Source organism: Oryctolagus cuniculus, chromosome 1 (assembly GCF_964237555.1).
Source record: "Oryctolagus cuniculus chromosome 1, mOryCun1.1, whole genome shotgun sequence".
NCBI lineage: Eukaryota > Metazoa > Chordata > Mammalia > Lagomorpha > Leporidae > Oryctolagus > Oryctolagus cuniculus.
Window position 1 is genome coordinate 158,202,946 of NC_091432.1, and position 17,572 is coordinate 158,220,517.

The following is a 17,572-nucleotide window of genomic DNA, read 5'->3' on the forward strand; positions in this document are numbered from 1 at the left end:
AAAACAGTGGAGTTTGGCCCAAGTGCTGGGGCCTCTTCACCCACGTGGAAGACCTGTTGGAAGCTCTTGGCCTCACGGCTTAGGCCTGGCCTAGCCCTGGCCATAGCAGCCATTTGTGGAGTGACCTAGTGGATGGACAATCTCTCTGTCTCTCTGTCTCTGTCTTCTCTGTAACTCTGCCTTTCAAATAAAATGAACAAATCTTAAAAAAAAAAAAAAAACAGAATTACATCATTTATAAGTCAATAGAACAATAATAATATAATTGCATATGATAATCTAGTCCCTTCATCATAGACAGACATTGAAGATCAGGATGATGGGTTAACTAGTTAAGATTGCTGGGGGCCACTGTATTGCCACCACCACCAAGGTGACTACTAGAGAGGCAGGACTGTGTCCTGATTTGCCTGGAAAGAGCTCTCCCAAGGTCCCAGCCCACCCAACTTTAAAGACTCTGTGTGCCCAGCTAGCCTGGATTCCATTATTGCATTCACAACTTTGCATCCTACAGACAAGCTAACTTGTTCTTCTAACCTCCAAGGGAAAACTAACTTAAAAGGCAGAAAAGCAACTCATGACACCCTAAAAAAATTGCATGTGCTCATGTCTTCAGGCCTTAAACACCTGAGGAAGCAGAGGTACAGTCCTTTGGTACAGTGGTTAAGTCACCACTTGGGACACTCACATCCCACATCAAAGTGCCTGGTTCAAGTTTGAGCTCCTCTACTTAGGATCCAGCCTCCTGCTAATCCACACCTTGGGAGGCAACAGATGATGGCTCAAGTGCTTGGGTCTCTGCCACCCCCACATGGGAGACTTGGACTGAGTTCTGAGCGCCTGGCTTCAGCTTTCAGCCTTCAGGCCTACCCATGGCTTTTGTGGGCTTTTGAATGGAAGATCTCTTTTCTCTCTTTCTCTGCCTTTCAAATACAATTAAAATACATAAACACTTTTTTAAAAAAACATCTCCACTTGGAACCACAGCCTGTACCAGCACAAAGAATTCATCCAACCTCACTGTGTCACTGTTGTTACCCAATGTCACGGATCCTCATGTGCCCTACTCTCCAGAGTACTCTGGGATTCTTTCTCCTGACCTTCCTTCCATCAAATATATCCCGTCCATTCAGCAAACATTTATCTAGCACCCACTGTGTGTCAGACACTCTGCTGGACATTGAAGGAGCCAAGGTGGCATTTCCTCATTCAAGGAGTTAAGTCTGATGAGAGCAATTACAGAGAAAATTCTTTTAAAGAATGTTCTCACCCACAGGTGAGATGACTAGGGTTAAGATAACAAGCATACAAAGCATACAGTCCTTAGCGTTTCTCTCACTGGTTCCTCTTTGCCATCCCTTCAGTTCTGCTTCCAGCCTTTACTGTCTCTCGACCGAGCTAGTGCAACCCCATTCTAACACCTTCCTTAAAGCCAGCCTCACCTTTGCCAGCCTAACACTCAGTATTCTACCAGAATGATTTTTTTAAATTAATTTATTTGAAACACAGAGTTACAGAGAGGCAGAGGCAGAGGCAGGGGGGAGAGAGAGAGAGAGAGTCTTCTATCCACTGGTTCACTCCCCAAATGGCCACAATGGCCAGAGCTGGGCCCATCTGAAGCTAGGAACCAGCAGCTTCTTCAAGGTCTCCCATGCAGGTGCAGGGGCCCAAACACTTGGGCCATCTTCTACTGCTTTCCCAGGCTGTAGCAGAGAGCTGGGCCAGAAGTAGAGCAGCTGGAACTCGAACTAGAGCCCATATGGGACGCCAGCACTGCAGGCGGTGGCTTTACCCACTGCGCCATAGCGCCGGCCCTTAGAATGATTTTTTTAAAATGAATTAAATATGCCTGCATCATAGTAGAAACTGAATAAATAATTATTAAATAAACTACATCACTCCTGTACTTAATGCCATTCAGTAAAGTCCTAATTCCTAAAGAACTGATAGCAAGACACTTCTATTGATTTATTCCTAATGGAGGAGGTGAATGCAAAAATATATATACCGGAAGATATTGTTCCATAAAATGAACAAATCTATGGTGTATGGCTCAATAACATTTTACATTTGCTGAAGCATATGTGTCCACCACTTGAGTCAAACATGAAATATATTCATCAGACTATAACTTCTCCTCACACCCCTTCTCACTCAGTCCTCCAGAGAGATAACCACTATTCCATCTTCAATCATGGTAGGTTAGTGTTGCCTGCTCTTGAACTTCTTATGTCCAATGCGATCACAGAAAAGACACTGTTGTTGATGTAGGTGTCATCTGGGATGACATTTATGAATCCAGTCACCTTTCCCAGAGCATCTCAGGTGGAAATGTCCACTCTAAAGCCCCAAGAAGTTCAGTAGCCACTTTCAGGGTCTTCCATTCTATAATGTTTGCTTTCACCAAATCTATTTCCTACAGATACCACTGAGAGAGTATCAGAAAAACACTCTGACTAAAGGAAAGGAAATACAGATTCAGAAAAAACATGTTCATAATTAACACCTGGGAACCTGTTTTTGCATGAACACATGTTTGTGGATTACTAAATGTATAATGTCACCTGCATTCAAGGAAATGTCTAATAGTGGCTCATTAGGGCCAAAGGCATATTTGTAATGAAGATATTTTAGCAGAAGGAAAACTTCAAGAGGGAATGGAAGGAAAAGTAGCATTAATAGGAGATTATTATGGTCTACACACAGGGCTAAATCCCAGAGGATTTAAAAATGAATTTGACACACTGAAGTTCTAAGTTGGCTTTACCTTTCTAGAAAACAAATTGCCAGTGTATACACAAACTTAAAAAAGATATGTTGTCGGCCGGCGCCATGGCTCAATAGGCTAATCCTCCACCTAGCAGCGCCGGCACACCAGGTTCTAGTCCTGGTCGGGGCGCCGGATTCTGTCCCGGTTGTCCCTCTTCCAGGCCAGCTCTCTGCTGCGGCCAGGGAGTGCAGTGGAGGATGGCCCGAGTGCTTGGGCCCTGCACCCCATGGGAGACCAGGATAAGTACCTGGCTCCTGCCATCGGGTCAGCGTGGTGCGCTGGCCGCAGCGCACCAGCCGCCGCGGCCATTGGAGGGTGAACCAATGGCAAAGGAAGACCTTTCTCTCTGTCTCTCTCTCTCACTGTCCACTCTGCCTGTCAAAAAATAAATAAATAAAAGATATGTTGTCTCAGTAATTCCATTTTGATGAATTTATCCTAAAAAAATAGTCAAACACAAATAAAAATATAATGAAGGGGCCAGTGCTGTGGTATAGCGGGTAAAGCCTCCGCCTGCAATTGTGGCATCCCATGTGGGCACTGGTTCGATTCCTTGCTGTTCCACTTCCAATCCAGCTTTCTCTGCTGTGGCCTGGGAAAGCAGTAGAAGATGGCCCAAGTCCTTGGGCCCTACACCCATGTGGGAGACCAGGAAGAAGCTGCTGGCTCCTTGCTTCAGATCGGCACAGCTCTAGTCGATGCAGCCATATGGGAAGTGAACCAGCAGATGGAAGACCTCTCTCTTTCTCTGCCTCTGCCCCTCTGTAACTCTGCCTCTCAAATAAATCTTAAAATATATATATATATAAAATGAAAATGTAAATTATTAAATAAATCATAATAAGCCTATATGGTTGGATATTACAGAAACATATATATATATATTAGAGAGAGAGAGAGAGTTAATGACAGAACAAATAAACTATGAAGCTAAGTTTTCAAAAAGCAGGCTACAAATCTATAGCTATTGGGATAAAAGCTATATGCGACTGCACTAGTAAATTAGCAGTGCAGGGGGTTAAGCGTGTGATGTCAGCATCCTATTTGAATGTCAATTCAAGTCCCAGTTGCTGTGCTTCCTATCCAGCTCCCTGCTGATGCATCTGAGAAAGCAGCAGAAAATGGCTCAAGTACTTGGGACCATGCTACCCACATGGGAGACCCAGGTATATTTCCAGGACCCTGGCTTTGGCCTGGTCATTGCAGCCATTTGGGGAGTGAAGGAGCAGATAGAAGCTCTCACTCTGTGTATCTGTGTATGTGTCTTCCTCTCTCTAACTCTGCCTTTAAAATAAATAAATAGATGTTTTAATAAAAGTATATGTATACCAATGCGCATACATACTTATTTGCATTTCTCCACACTGACTGAAAGTGCAAATTTCAGAACACTTTTTCTCAGTAACATTTCTATTTTCTCATCTTTGCCAACTAGCAAAATGTTATTTTAATTTAGATTTTAGTTTTTAATAAATATTATTTTATAAATCTTATATTCAGCATTAATGAGAGCATGGGAGAAAAAGTACTCATACATCGTAGGTTGGTGTGAAAATTGATATAGCTACATTCAGGAGCAATTTTTAAGATTTTAAAAATGTTTATATATTTATTTATGAGACAGAGAGACAAGAGAGCTCTGTTCTGCTGGTTCACTCTCCAAATGCCCATGATGGCTGGGCTGGGCCAAGGCCAAATCTGGAAGTCAGGAACTCAATCCAGGACTTCCTCATGGGTGACAACCATGGCCTGCATTAGCAGGAAACTGGAAACAGGAGCCAGAACTGGGCATCAGGTATCTTCATATGGGAACTGAGTGTCCTAACCAATGTATTAAATCCTATCTATTGAAATACTGAAGGGATAAACACTATGACAAGGTATCTCACTCTTTGGAATCTATCTCAGAGAAATAACTTGCATGTGTATACAAGGTGGTACAGTATACACACATATAGCGTTGTTCATCATAAAACAATGTGCTTATCAACAACGGGGTGGCTAAATAGTTCACAATGTATCCATAATAGCAAATACTGTAGAGCACAATAATTAAGCAGTTTTCATGATTGACATATAAAGATTTTGAACATATCTTTACAAGAAATACGAAGGGGAAGGAAGAATATATAGGATATGATGTTATTTTATTAAAACTAAGATAAGGCCGGCGCCGTGGCTCACTAGGCTAATGCTCTGCCTGCGGCACCGGCACCCCGGGTTCTAGTCCCGATCAGGGCACCAGATTCTGTCCTTGTTGCTCCTCTTCAAGTCCAGCTCTCTGCTGTTGCCCGGAGTGCAGTGGAGGATGGCCCAAGTCCTTGGGCCCTGCACCTGCATGGGAGACCAGGAGGAAGCACCTGGCTCCTGGCTTCGAATCGGCGCAGCCCGCCGGCTGCAACGCGCCAGCTGTAGTGGCCACTTAGGGGGTGAACCAACAAAAAAAGAAAGACCTTTCTCTCTGTCTCTCTCTCACTGTCTAACTCTGCCTATCCAAAAAAAAAAAAAAAAAAAAAAAAAAAAACTAAGATAAAAGTTCTATTATGTATATTCCCGTAACCATACCAAATACATCTTCCTTTTCCTTTTCATATTCTGATGAACAAAAGCTAATTACCAAGTTTGTAACTACAGGGTTCAATTCAGCAGATAAATAATGCTTGCTTGTGAATTCCAGAAACTGGCCTGGGGAAAGCCAAGTGAAGTTGCAAAGTTACCCTGCTTCCCCAGTCAATATGACCAGAAGACTGGATTTATTGTAACAGAGTGCAAAGGGGTACAAATAAGCATACATTCTAGGCTTAGTGGGCCTCATCCTGGCCAATGAAACTCTTAGCACAATACCTCAACTCTTTGAGATCCCAGCCAAATAAATTTTGTAACTGGTTGTGTAGAACATCAGGTTATGCCCTCCTCATGATAAATTCAAGTCGTCAGCAAGTTTCTCAAAGTGCTGCACTGACATTCGAGATAGTATCTTGTTGCCAGACACGGCGTCTGTCTAGTCCTGACTTGCCATTAGTCACATCCTCAGTAGCACCTCCCTCTCTTGCACTCCTTAGAAGCCCCAGACCACCCTTACTGAGAGGTTCAGAGTTCTTAAGCCCTTAGTCTGCTTCCCTCTACATCCACCATAAGTTATTAAACTTTATCTTTTCTTTATACTTAAACCTTGTTCTCATTATTCTAATTTGACAAAATTGACAAGAACTAGATTTTCGGTAACATTCCAATGTTACAAGTGTATGATAAAAATGCACAGAATAAAAAGGATACCCTTGAATAAACTACAGGGAATCTTTTTTTTAATATTCAGCATATTGATAATGTGGTGACATTTGAGAAAGATACCAGGTTTGGCAGAAACATGGTTAAGGAGATTTTAACAACCTAAATATTTTTATTTTATTCAAGAAGTATGTATTAATTTGTAATTATATATTAATTTAGAAATAAACATTATTCTTAAAAATCAGTTGTCGTTTAAGGATTATGTGATTTTCTTTTTTATATACAAATCAAGACCAAATACTTTATATAATAAACAAGAATATGCCATACGGCTATGCATATCCCAACTAAATAATCACTAACATAGTGAACATAGATATCTTTAGCCAACTTACAGTTAGTCAGCTTAACTACTGACTGATTTAGCCCTATTTTGTTAATTTCATGGGTAATGTGATTGATTAAATTCCATATATACCAGAATGTTCAAGTGAAAAATTTTCCTGTTGTCAAGGGCAACTTTTACTGTTTAAACCGTTGGGAATCTAGTAGGTCAGGAACTTGCTGTTGGTGTCAGTTATAACAGATTTTACCACAACAGAAATTTTACCTGCTGTCATCCTTTTACACAAGGTCAGACTCAGAAAACCCCCATAGTACCTTCATGAAAAAGAAGGATGGGTATGAATAGCTGAAATGGTACATTTTAGCCAATCTGACAATTCCTTTCCTTTCATTTTAGTAAGTATTATATTGTTAACTATCATAAAATGTTTTTCCTTATAAATATGCCATTTTTTCAGTGAAAGAATTAGTTCAAGGACAAAATTAAATGAATACTTTCCTTTTGGTCAATAGTTAAAAAGTTTTCTGATAGAATATTATTCTGGAAGCACCCTCTATCTTACTTCACATTTTTGTATTACACAATTGTAATCCAGGGGAAAAGTGAAGGGAAGGAGTAATACTGGATAGTAAGAAGACAAATTTAAAATGTTCTGACACTAGGGAAAGTTTTACAGTGAATTTTTGGTAAAGAAATGGGTACCTTAGTTTTCTTCCTTCACAAAATAAATTTATTTGCACTTGCTTAATTTTTCCTAGTCATTTCCCTTAATAAGATAGCTAACACAGGAGGAGCTGTGTGGTGGAGTATATTCACATGCCACTTGGGATGACCACATCCCATATCTGAGTGCCTTGTTTCAGTCCCAGTTACTTAGCTTCTGAACTAACTTCCTGCCAATGCACCTAGGAAAACAGCAGATGATGGCTTAAATACTTGAGTCTCTGCTACCTACATTGTAGACCAGTTCCTGGCTCCTGACTTTGACCTGGACCAGCCCCGACTGTTGCAGATATCTGGGGAATGTATCTGCAAATGGAAGATTTCTCTCTGTGCATATGTCTCCCTTTTTCTCTATGACTTTGCCTTTCTAACAAATCAATTAATTAATTATATTTTTAATTGTTAACATAAATCTTTAACTTTATTACTTCCCTAGGAAAGGTTTAATGGTGATATGTGTCTTCCCTTCTTTTATCTTTTTGACTGAAAATCTGAGAATGAGAAAGGTTGTCTTTGTCGGTGTTTTTATCTTATTCTGCCTATTATGTGGTAAGTTAACAAGGTACAAATAAAAATAATTTGCTGTATTACAATATGACTAAGTGGATAGTGGCCTTAAATAAGGCAAGTTGAACAGCACTGCTGTAGAAGCCACCTTCTAAACATATTGTTGCACCAACCAACTTCTCACTCTAATGTACTCTGGGTGCCTAAACAAGGCCTGAATAGGCATTCAGCTAATTAATAATATTAATATTAATAATAATATAATAGGCACTAACACTTATTGAGCACTTACTAAATGCTGGGTTCTGTCCAAGACATTTCATTTGTATTAAATCATTTAATCCTCGTGACAGCTCTGTATCTTTGATTCTATTATTTCTCACTTTATAGATGAAGAAACAGAGCTGTTAGATCGTATGTGGTCCTGCATACCACATATCACTATTATCATTGCTAATGTTGTTGTTGCTTTTAATATTGCTAGAAGCCCTTATAAATATTGTCCAAGGAAATTAACTGGAACAAAAGGAGCATAGATGTGGGCCTCCTGGAAGTTTTCTTTGCTTTTTTTTTTAAATAAGATTTAGGAGACTTTTTAAAGATTTTTTTAAATTTATTTATTTGAGAGGGAGAGTTACAGAAAGAGGGAGAGATAGAAAGGTCTTCCACCCATTGGCTCACTCCCTAAATGGGTGCAATGGCCAGAGCTGAGCTGAGCTGAAGCCAGGTGCCAGGAGCTTCTTCCAGGTCTCCCACACAGGTACAGGGTCCAAGCACCTGGGATATCTTCCCCTGTTTTCCCAGGCCACAAGCAAAGAGTTGGATTGGAAGAGGAGCAGCCAGGACACTAAATGGTGCCCATACGAGATGCTGACACTGCAGGAGGCTTAGCCTACTACGCCACAGTGCTGGCCCAAACTTTTCCTCTTAGACATGCTCTTCGCCATCTACTCCAACAATCCTTCGTTTACAGAAGAATCATATAGGGGCTGGCACATGGTGCAGAGATTAAGTTGTCACTTGGGCTGCCTGCATCCCATATAGAATGCCTGGTTCAAGTCCCAGCTACTCTTCATCAGCGCCAACGTCCTGATAACGCACACCTGAGAAGGAAGTAGGCGATGGCTCCAGTGGTTAGATCCTACCGCCCATGTAGGAGACCCAGACTAACTCCTGAGCTTCCAGCTTTGACCTAGCCCCACCCCAGCTATTGTAGACATTTGGGGAAGGAACAAGAAAAAGGAAATATCTCTCCATCTGCCTGTCTGCTTTTCAAATATAATAAAAATAAATGACTACGCTTAAAAAAAGTAAGCAGGTAATAGAAAAATTTCAGTTCCCACTACAGAATTCATAAAAGCCTCTCAAGCTGGGTAAATATTCATAATGGTAATGTTGCCAGCTGGGCATGGTCGAGCACCACAGTGGAGTCTATCAATGAAATATGAGACAGTAAGAAGCACAGCTGCTCTATGCAGAACTCAGACGGAGACAGCGCATAGTCATTCAGAGTGAGAAGATGGCAGAGGAAGCAGCAGAAGGCAGCTTCCTGCAGTAGTACTTTACAAATGTAATATACGTTTCAGTCTTTCTGTTGCTAACAATGCAGTACCATAGCCTGAATAAGTTACAAAGAGGTTTTTTGGGCTCACAGTTCTCGTCCAAGGTCGAGGGGTCACATCTGGTGATGACCCTCTTTCTGGCAGCACAGGCAAGAGACGGGACACTAGAAGGAGACCTAGCCACGCTGCCTTTTGCTCCTATGGCAGACCCAGGATTCTGATAACCTACTAAGTCATTAACCCATCACATGAATGGATTAATCTGTTCATAAAGGCAGAGCTCTAATCACCCCTGAAAGGTCTCACCTGGTCTATCAGTGTCCCACAAAGAAGGGATAGGTTTCACACATGTTTCAGAGAGGACCACCCACATTCAAACCACTGCAGTATAGGAATCACCTGCAGATCTTATTAAAATGAAGAGCCTGATTCCGTACATTTGGGGTGAGGGCCTGAGAGTTTCCAACAAGCTTCCAAGTGATGCTGATATTATTAGTCCAGAGACTACAGGACAGTAGGAAGAATATATAAGGAATCCCAGAGATAGATAAAATTCTAATATTGAGACCTAGAGAATTTTGGTGCCAAATACTGGAGTTACCAACTCAAATTATGCATAAAGTGTTTAGCCAGAAAATAAAAATGGGGCAAGTCCATCAACTACCACACAAAGAGGGAAGGCTGATACTCAGGCACAAATACTTCCTGCCTTGGAAAAAGCACGGTCTACCACTGCTAAATCTTCTGCTGATTCTTTGGGAAAATTTAGAAACTCAGGCTTATGGGGAAACTCTCAATTTTTAGACATTATCAACCAATACAATTTTCAAAAGCTCTAGTTAACTCAGTCTGGCCCACAGAACACCAATTGGTGGTTTCCACATACTCTGATTTCTAAGTACAGTGCGCAGTAGAATTCCGATTACCCCATGCAGAAAAGACAACAAGAAACTGAAACTGCACAGCTTGGGTCTCCAATGCATTACAATTTCTTATATCTCTCTTCTAAAAAGAACACAGAGGGGAGCATTTGAATAGGTGAGAAATAGCAAGACAATGCCTTCAGTGTCTTGGGTATCATGAAGAAATGATTCAGGGATTACATTAATTTTTCTGGACCTTTAGGAAAGAAGCGAGGGCAAAAGAAGAAAATTCAGCGTAAGGAAAAATTTTGTTGTTGGAACTTACTGCTTGCATCTCAGGAAGACAGAAGTGGTTATCTTAAAAGATCACCATCATCATGATTTATACTATATGTTCAATATCTCTATATTTATATGGTTTATAATACACATTTAGATAATTATATGTTAGTTGTTTCTCCTATAATAAACTCACAAATAGCATACTTCAAAATTGATGATATAAGGAAATTATTCATTATTCATCTAACCTGAAACATTAAACTTAATTATCTAATTGGATTATCTCAGGGTAGAAGTTGTGACCCAGGAGGTTAAGTTGCCCCTTAGAACTCCCACATCCCGTATCAGAGTGCCTGTATTCAAGTCCCACCTGGCTTCCAATGCAGCTTCCTGCTAATGTATACCACAGGAAGCAGCAGATGGCGGCTCAAGTGCTTGGGTGCCTGCCACCCACAAGGGAGACTCAGACTGAGGTCCTGGCAACTGGCTTCAGCCTGGCACAACCCCAGCTGTTTTATCAGCAAATGGAAGATCTCTCTCTTGCACTCTCTCTCTCCGTATCACTCTGGTTTCAAATAAACTTTTTAAAATTGGATGATATCATATAGTAAGTACACTAATAAAATCAATAGTGCATTTTCAAATAGGGATTGGAAGAAAGGAAATGGGGTCTGAGAATATATTTCTAAGTATTCAGGCAACTGAGTAATCACTATTAACAAAAAGCCTGCAAGCTAAGGTGTCATTCTCAGATAAAGTGAAGAATGTCAGGGCAAGGTTTTAGGAAGAAGGCGGCAGTGAACATTGGCTATGGAATGTCTGAGGGAGAGAGAAAAGCTAGAACAGACTTTTCCCAGCTAAACAGTCCAGGACCTTAGACAAAGTGCAGGTATCGGTTACAACAAATACAAACCCAAGGAACTTGCTCTACCTGCGATGAACTATGAGGCACATGAACAAACTGAGAAGGCGATTAAACAAAAGAGATTATTGAAAAGAACAGAGGGAAAGCGGCTGGGAGGGGCTTCTTCAGCAGGGAAGAGCTGTTGAGAGAAGTGATCTGGAGTTTTACACCCTTTGGAAAGTTTGTACAAGGTCCTTTAAGAAAAATGTTTCTTGTGTGGTGAGCTGCTTCTGCCGTCTTATCTCCCACTCCTCGAATTTGGTTGTGACTTTTAGAGGACAGAGAAAAAGGTTCATCTTTTTTTTTTTTTTGAAGGAAACAGAAGCAAAGCCTGTTGCAGGGAGGAGGGGAGGGCTCTTTGTCTTCACCATACTCCCAGACCAGCCGCCAAGAGCTGCAACCACTTGGCCTTCTGCGTGGCCTTGGCGCCAGGGCCTGCTCTTCTCCCAGCTAAGCAACCAAATTCTTCATATCTCTTTCATCATCACACTTGGCTTTGTAGCTCAGGCTGCTTCCCCAGCTAGGTTAAGAAAATGTTCCACATTACCCTAGAGGGACCTTTGTTCTCTCTACCTTTTCACCATTCACCATCCCCACTCTGTCTCCTTTCAATATCTGTGAGCTCTTCACACTGGGGTAGGGGGTGGAGGGGGTGTATGTACATCATAGAGTTGAATGAGGCTCTAAGGGCAAGTTCTGAGATTAAGCTGTCACAAATCCAAGAGCAAAATCACTTAGGGATAACTTGAAGAAGCACACGGCTCTAGTACTCCAAACAATTGACACTGCTCCAGGAAAAGCCAAGATCTTCAGCAGAAAGAGGTTGATCAGGAGATTTGGAATATACAAAAGGTAGACCGCTCCAGGGACACTGCGCTCTTACTATGTACAAGGGCTTGGATTCCCTCAGACGTTTCTCTGCCACTTATGCAAATTATTAGGGTCTCAGTTTTATTTGAAATATGGACAACTACAAGACCTATTGAAAGACATATTTTGGTAAATAATTGAGCTAATGCATGTAAGTTGCTTTGCAGAGTCCTTAGCATTTGTTTCATTGTTGTTTTTTTTTATTCTTTTTTTAAGCTGTTTATTTGAAAGGTAGAGTGACCTAGAAAGGGAAAGGGGGACCTTCTATCTGCTGCTTACTCCCCAAATGCCCACAACAGTCAGAGCTAGGTCAAGCCAAAGCCAGCAGCCAGAAATCCACCCAGGTCTCCCATGTGAGTGGCAGGGGGACCACATGCTTAAGCTATCATCTTCTGTCCTCCAGGTGCATTAGCAAGGAGCCAGATCAGAAGCAGAGGCAAGATTCCATCCAAGGCATTCTAATATGAGATGCAGGAAGCAGATGTCCCAAGTAGTGGCTTAATCCACAGCACCTGCCCCATATTTTCCTTTCTGACAAAAATTTGTTGTGTGATCATTGATTATGGATTGCAAGTCTGTCATACTTAGTAGGAGAAGCAACATGAAATTTACCAAGATTCTTCAGATAAGGTCAAATCTGGAGAGAAGTCAATAGTTGATTTAGCCTCATCAGCCAGACTGTTTCCTATTATATCTTTTAACTCCCAATATGGCAGAGGGAGATGCAAAATGCACTGTAAAAAATGTCTAGTAAACTCTTCTTTGGGGTTATCAGTGAACAGCAGTGATAGGGCAGAGGTTGCCATGTATTGAAAGATGGAAACACTGAAACAAATTTTAGCTCAAATTCAAAATCTTCCAACAATCTAAACTGTTTTTACTGATCACAGGATTTTCATTACTAGCCAAGGCTCCCTGCAAGAAGTTATTACAAAGTAGATTCCTGAATCAATGGATTTAATGGTTCTCAAACACTGATCCAGATATTTATAGCAAAATCACATTTCCTCAGATATTTTTATATATATATATATAAATACAGATTCCCAGGCCACACTGCCCATAGATTCTAACTCAGCTCTATGGCAGCTCAGGGAATCTGTGTTTATTTTTTTTCAACTGTGCAAATAAACTGATATATGTTGGAATATGGAAACCATTCTTTATAATGTCTCCCAACCTTGCCTATGTTGACTAGGTCTCAAGAATCTCTGAAATATTTCTACATAACCAAAATGAATAATGCTTTTGAGTCACCAAATTTGAGTATTGAAGGAACTAACATGTAAACATTATTCCACAAATATTCATGAAGAACCTGCTAAGTATAATACAGCACCATAGCCATTGAAATGAAGCCTTAACAGTGGATATGTGACTAAAATTAAAATTAAATTTTCTGGTGAAATAACTTTGGTTTGATTTAATTAAGCACTGAAGTACTGACTTAATTTTAACTGAGTTGGTTAAACCACCTGGCTTTATTTCTGATTACTCTCATAAGTTCAGGGTGTTTCCAATTCATGAATGTAGCATATGCTTTGAAATTTCTCTCATTAAATTCTTGAAATGAAAATAATTTTAATTTATGCAAGTTTTTAGAATTAATTTTAAAATACTTCTTTTAAAAGCTGAAAATCACTGATTTATTTCTGGATCTCTCCTCCTCTTTCTTTCTTTCTCCCTGGTTTCCATCCCTATCTGTCCCTTATTTTTTTGCCTCTATACTTGGAGATGTTGGAGGTGTGATATGCAGATCATGCAACCTCTCAGTCCCCTTCCATGGATGTCTTTTAGACTTTGGAACGTGCAGAACAAAGCCTGGTCAGTACTGTATTAAAGAGGTCCACACCAAAGGTAAGTATTGACAGTTAAAAATATGAACTTAAAATAATCATAGGGAAAGTCTGTGTAAGAGCAAATATTCACTGAACATTTATTACAAGCCAGATGTATACAAAGGGCTTTCCCAGGACTACAATACACAAGAAAACAACGGTATGAACTAAATCGATCCTGCCATTGTTTTCATGTTACAGATGAGAAATCTGAGGCACAGAAAGACTGAACGCAAGTGTATTTCAAAAAGTTCATGGAAATTACACACTATGAAAAACTAGGGATGGATTCCAAATTTTTTTTGAAAATGGATTTCAAAATTATGTTTCCACCAAAGTGAATATCTTTGAAGTCCATTTTCCATACTCTTCTTTTGCCTTTTATTTGAAAGGCAGACAGACAGACAGATGTTTCCCATCTGTTGGTTTACTCCCCAAAATGCCCACAACAGCCAGTATGGCTGAAACCAAGAATCAGGAACTCAATCCAGGTCTTCAACAGAGGTGGCAGGGACCCAAGTACTTAAACTATCACCTGCTGCCTCCCAGGAGCCACATTATCGGAAGCTGGACTCACAGGACATCGGTATTCTAAGCAGCATCTTAACAACTACGCCAAATGCCCACTCCTCTCCCATGAATTTTCTGAAGTCCTCTAGTTATTTGCACAGTTACTAGAGACTTGGTTCTCCGAGACTGATCTCTTCCTGAATATGAACAATGTGTCATCTAATCAGACTGGCATCCAAATGAGTATGAAAGCATTAACTCTACACACAAGAAAGAACCTGGAAGCTTAGCTGGCAAAATAGCTCTTGGTGGGAAAAAGGCCCAGAAAGTACATTGAGGTGGGAAGAGCAAGTCCCTCTCTTGGAAACTTTGCCATTTCACACTGACATGAAACAAATAGAAGCAAAACTTACACTTTTGGTAGTTTTATAGATAGGGTTTCTCAAGTTGGGCACCATGGGAATTTGGGGCAGGTTAATTCTTTGTCACAGAGGGCAGTCTTTTATGTGGTAGGTTGAATCACAGCATCCCTGACCAAGACCTCTTTCCCCCTCCACCCTGCAATCCCATCCAGTTGTGATAACAGCACTGACTCTGGGCATTACCTAATGACCTGGGGATGGGCAAGCACAAATCATCCTGAGTTGAATGCTGTTTTCTTAAGTATCCAAACTTCATGTGTTTTGCTGCCTTTGAGGAATTGCTTTTTTCTTCCCTAACACCACTGACATTTAGGGTGGTGCGATTACAAGATGTTACATTTATTTTGCACTTTTATATATTTTTTTTGCATTTTCAACAGTAAATATGTGACTTCTTTAATCAAGGAAAAAATTAAGTAAGGTCATGGTGATGGATAAGCTTCCATTTCTGAGAATCTGTTGCACATCCACATGATCCCTTTGTGGATTCAGCCCTTTGAAAAACTCATGACCTGGGTGAGGCCAGGGGATAATTATCAGGAGGATTTCAGGCAGCCGCTACACAGGCAAAGCAATTGCATGGCTTCTATCATCTTGAGTCTGAAAGCCACCTTGCTTAATTTCAAGGCTTGTGGAGTCCCATGTATTCAACTCAAATTGTTTATGCGAGAGTTCTTAAGGGCAAGATGATGAAATGAGCCATTCCTAGTGGTAGAAACTCTAGGTAGAAAACCTAGGTTTTAGTTTTGTTTTTGCTTTCTGTTTAGTCTAGTTTTGTTTTGTTTTCTAGTTGGTTATCTGAAGTATGGCCAGGCAGGTTGTACCTCCCAAGACAGTTCCCTTACATCTACCTCTTTTCTTTCCTTCAGGTGGTATTCAGTGGTTTACAATTAAAGGCTGCACAGAGAACATTTCGGAGTGCTTCCAGAGAACTGTGACTGCTTATGAAGCTCACACTACTCACTGCTGCCACCGCCCTTTGTGCAATTTCTGAGGAAATGGTTCATATGCAAAATACTTGGCTGATCAAAACTTGACCCAGTTATGGCAAAACGGCAGATTCCATCAATTAGCCCTCTTCTAAACTCTTAGAAGCTTGCAGGTCATAGTCGGGTTATGGTCTTAAATTAACTTTGGTTTTCAAAGAGCCCAACTCGCCACCCACCACCTCCAAGTCACCTCAGAAACATCCTTGCCAATGCCTTCTTTCTCTTCTACTTAGCTCCTCTGCTCAACACAGATGATTTCAATATTACCAAGAAGTGAAAATTATACTCTCCAAGTGGAATGATGCACATCATCTCTAATTAGCTTATTACCCTAAGTATTTCCATGTTCCAAAATATAGTTACAAATGAATTGTATCACAAGATACCAGTGACATGAGAGTGTTCATTTGGTTTCTAGAATAAACTGACTTGTTATTCTGGGCTGATTTATGGTATGGGAGAACTTGTTTTGACAAATAACACAGAAAGAAATGAACCACGAATGAGCAAACAAGGCCTGTGGGAACCATGAAGCCCAATGACAAAGAGTTGAACCAAGTGGGAACGCTTGCACTTATTCCTCCCATCTTCATCAAGCTAGGCCCAGATTCTGGACCCCCATATATTAACCACACTTAAGTGCTTTGGCTTGTCTAATTTTGGCATATTAAACAACTCTAGTCAAGCAGAAGAATAGATTCCAATCCATAGGAATTTAAAAGGGGTATGAATACACTTTATATTTCACAAGCTTTTATGTGTTACAGATTATATTTAATGTTTTAAGTTGAAAGTTATTGTATTTCAAATATTTTAAAAATTTATTTGAAAGGCAGAATTACAGAGAGGCAGAGGCAGAGAGAGAGAGGTCTTCCATCTGCTGGTTCAATCCCCAAATGGCCACAACAGTCGGAGCTGGGCTGTTCCAAAGCCAGAAGCCTGGAGCTTCTTCCAGGTCTTCCATATAGGTGCAGGGGTACAAGGACTTGGGCCATCTCCTACTGCTTTTCCAGGCACATTAGCTGGAAACTGGATCAGAATGAGAGCAGCTGAGACTTGAATCAGCACCCATATGGGATGCCAGCACTACAGGCGGCGGCTTTACCCGCTATGCTCCATTGTTGGACCCTGTGTTTCAAATTTATTTTAAAGTCTTTATATTTTCAGGAGTTTGATAAATCCAATTGGTAAATAGTGAATGTCAATGAAATCTTCTTTGATTATCTTTTTTTAAAAAAAGATTTAAAAGGCAGAGTTACAGAGAGAAAGGGAGAGACAGAGTGTGGTCTTCCATCTACTGGTTCACTCTCCAAAGACTGCAACATCCAGAGTTGGGCCAGTTCGAAGCCAGGAGCCAGGAGCCAGGAGCTTCTTCCAGGCCTCCCACGTTGGTACAAGGGCCCATGGACTTGGATCATCCTCTGCTGCTTTCCCAGGAGCATTAGCAGGGAGCTGGTCTTTAATTTGCTTTGATTGTTGACTTAAGGCAACCTCTCACACAGTGAGCCCTCAACAAATGATTCTCTATAAGCTTGGAAGAAAAGCAAGCTTTTTTTTTTTTCAAAGACTTATAAGCTAGAGAGAGAGAATCTCATCTGCTGGTTCACTACCCAAATGGCCGCAATAACCAGGGCTGGTCCAGGCCAAAGCCAAGATTCAGGAGCTTTTTCTGAGTCTCCTGCATGGGTGACAGGGGCCCAGGAACCTGACCCATCTTCCATTGCTTTTCCCAGGTGCATTAGCTGGGAGCTGGAT

The 17,572-nt window shown here is 40.8% G+C and overlaps 1 protein-coding gene across 3 annotated transcripts; it reads left to right on the top strand.

Annotated features, from left to right (window-relative positions):
- Positions 1-6,552: 6,552 nt before the first annotated feature.
- C1H9orf57 (chromosome 1 C9orf57 homolog) lies at positions 6,553-16,395 on the top strand. 3 transcript variants are annotated; one of them, XM_008256392.4, is made up of 4 exons: positions 6,553-6,634; positions 7,507-7,619; positions 13,793-13,915; positions 15,698-16,393. In XM_008256392.4, the coding sequence occupies exons 2-4, from the start codon at positions 7,517-7,519 to the stop codon at positions 15,820-15,822; spliced, it is 351 nt and encodes a 116-aa protein (XP_008254614.3). In that variant the 5' UTR covers positions 6,553-6,634; positions 7,507-7,516; the 3' UTR covers positions 15,823-16,393. The 3 variants fall into 3 exon arrangements, with proteins under 3 accessions (XP_008254614.3, XP_069922004.1, XP_051714731.2); XM_070065903.1 differs by having other exon boundaries at positions 6,609-6,742; positions 15,698-16,394; XM_051858771.2 differs by lacking the exon at positions 6,553-6,634 and adding an exon at positions 6,680-6,700 and having other exon boundaries at positions 15,698-16,395.
- Positions 16,396-17,572: the final 1,177 nt, after the last annotated feature.

Coding starts and splice junctions, on each gene's coding strand:
- C1H9orf57 (XM_008256392.4), top strand. CDS start 7,517: ATGGTGATATGTGTCTTCCCTTCTTTTATCTTTTTGACTGAAAATCTG. Junction 7,620..13,792: donor CTTATTCTGCCTATTATGTG/GTAAGTTAACAA, acceptor CTATACTTGGAG/ATGTTGGAGGTGTGATATGC. Junction 13,916..15,697: donor TAAAGAGGTCCACACCAAAG/GTAAGTATTGAC, acceptor TCTTTCCTTCAG/GTGGTATTCAGTGGTTTACA.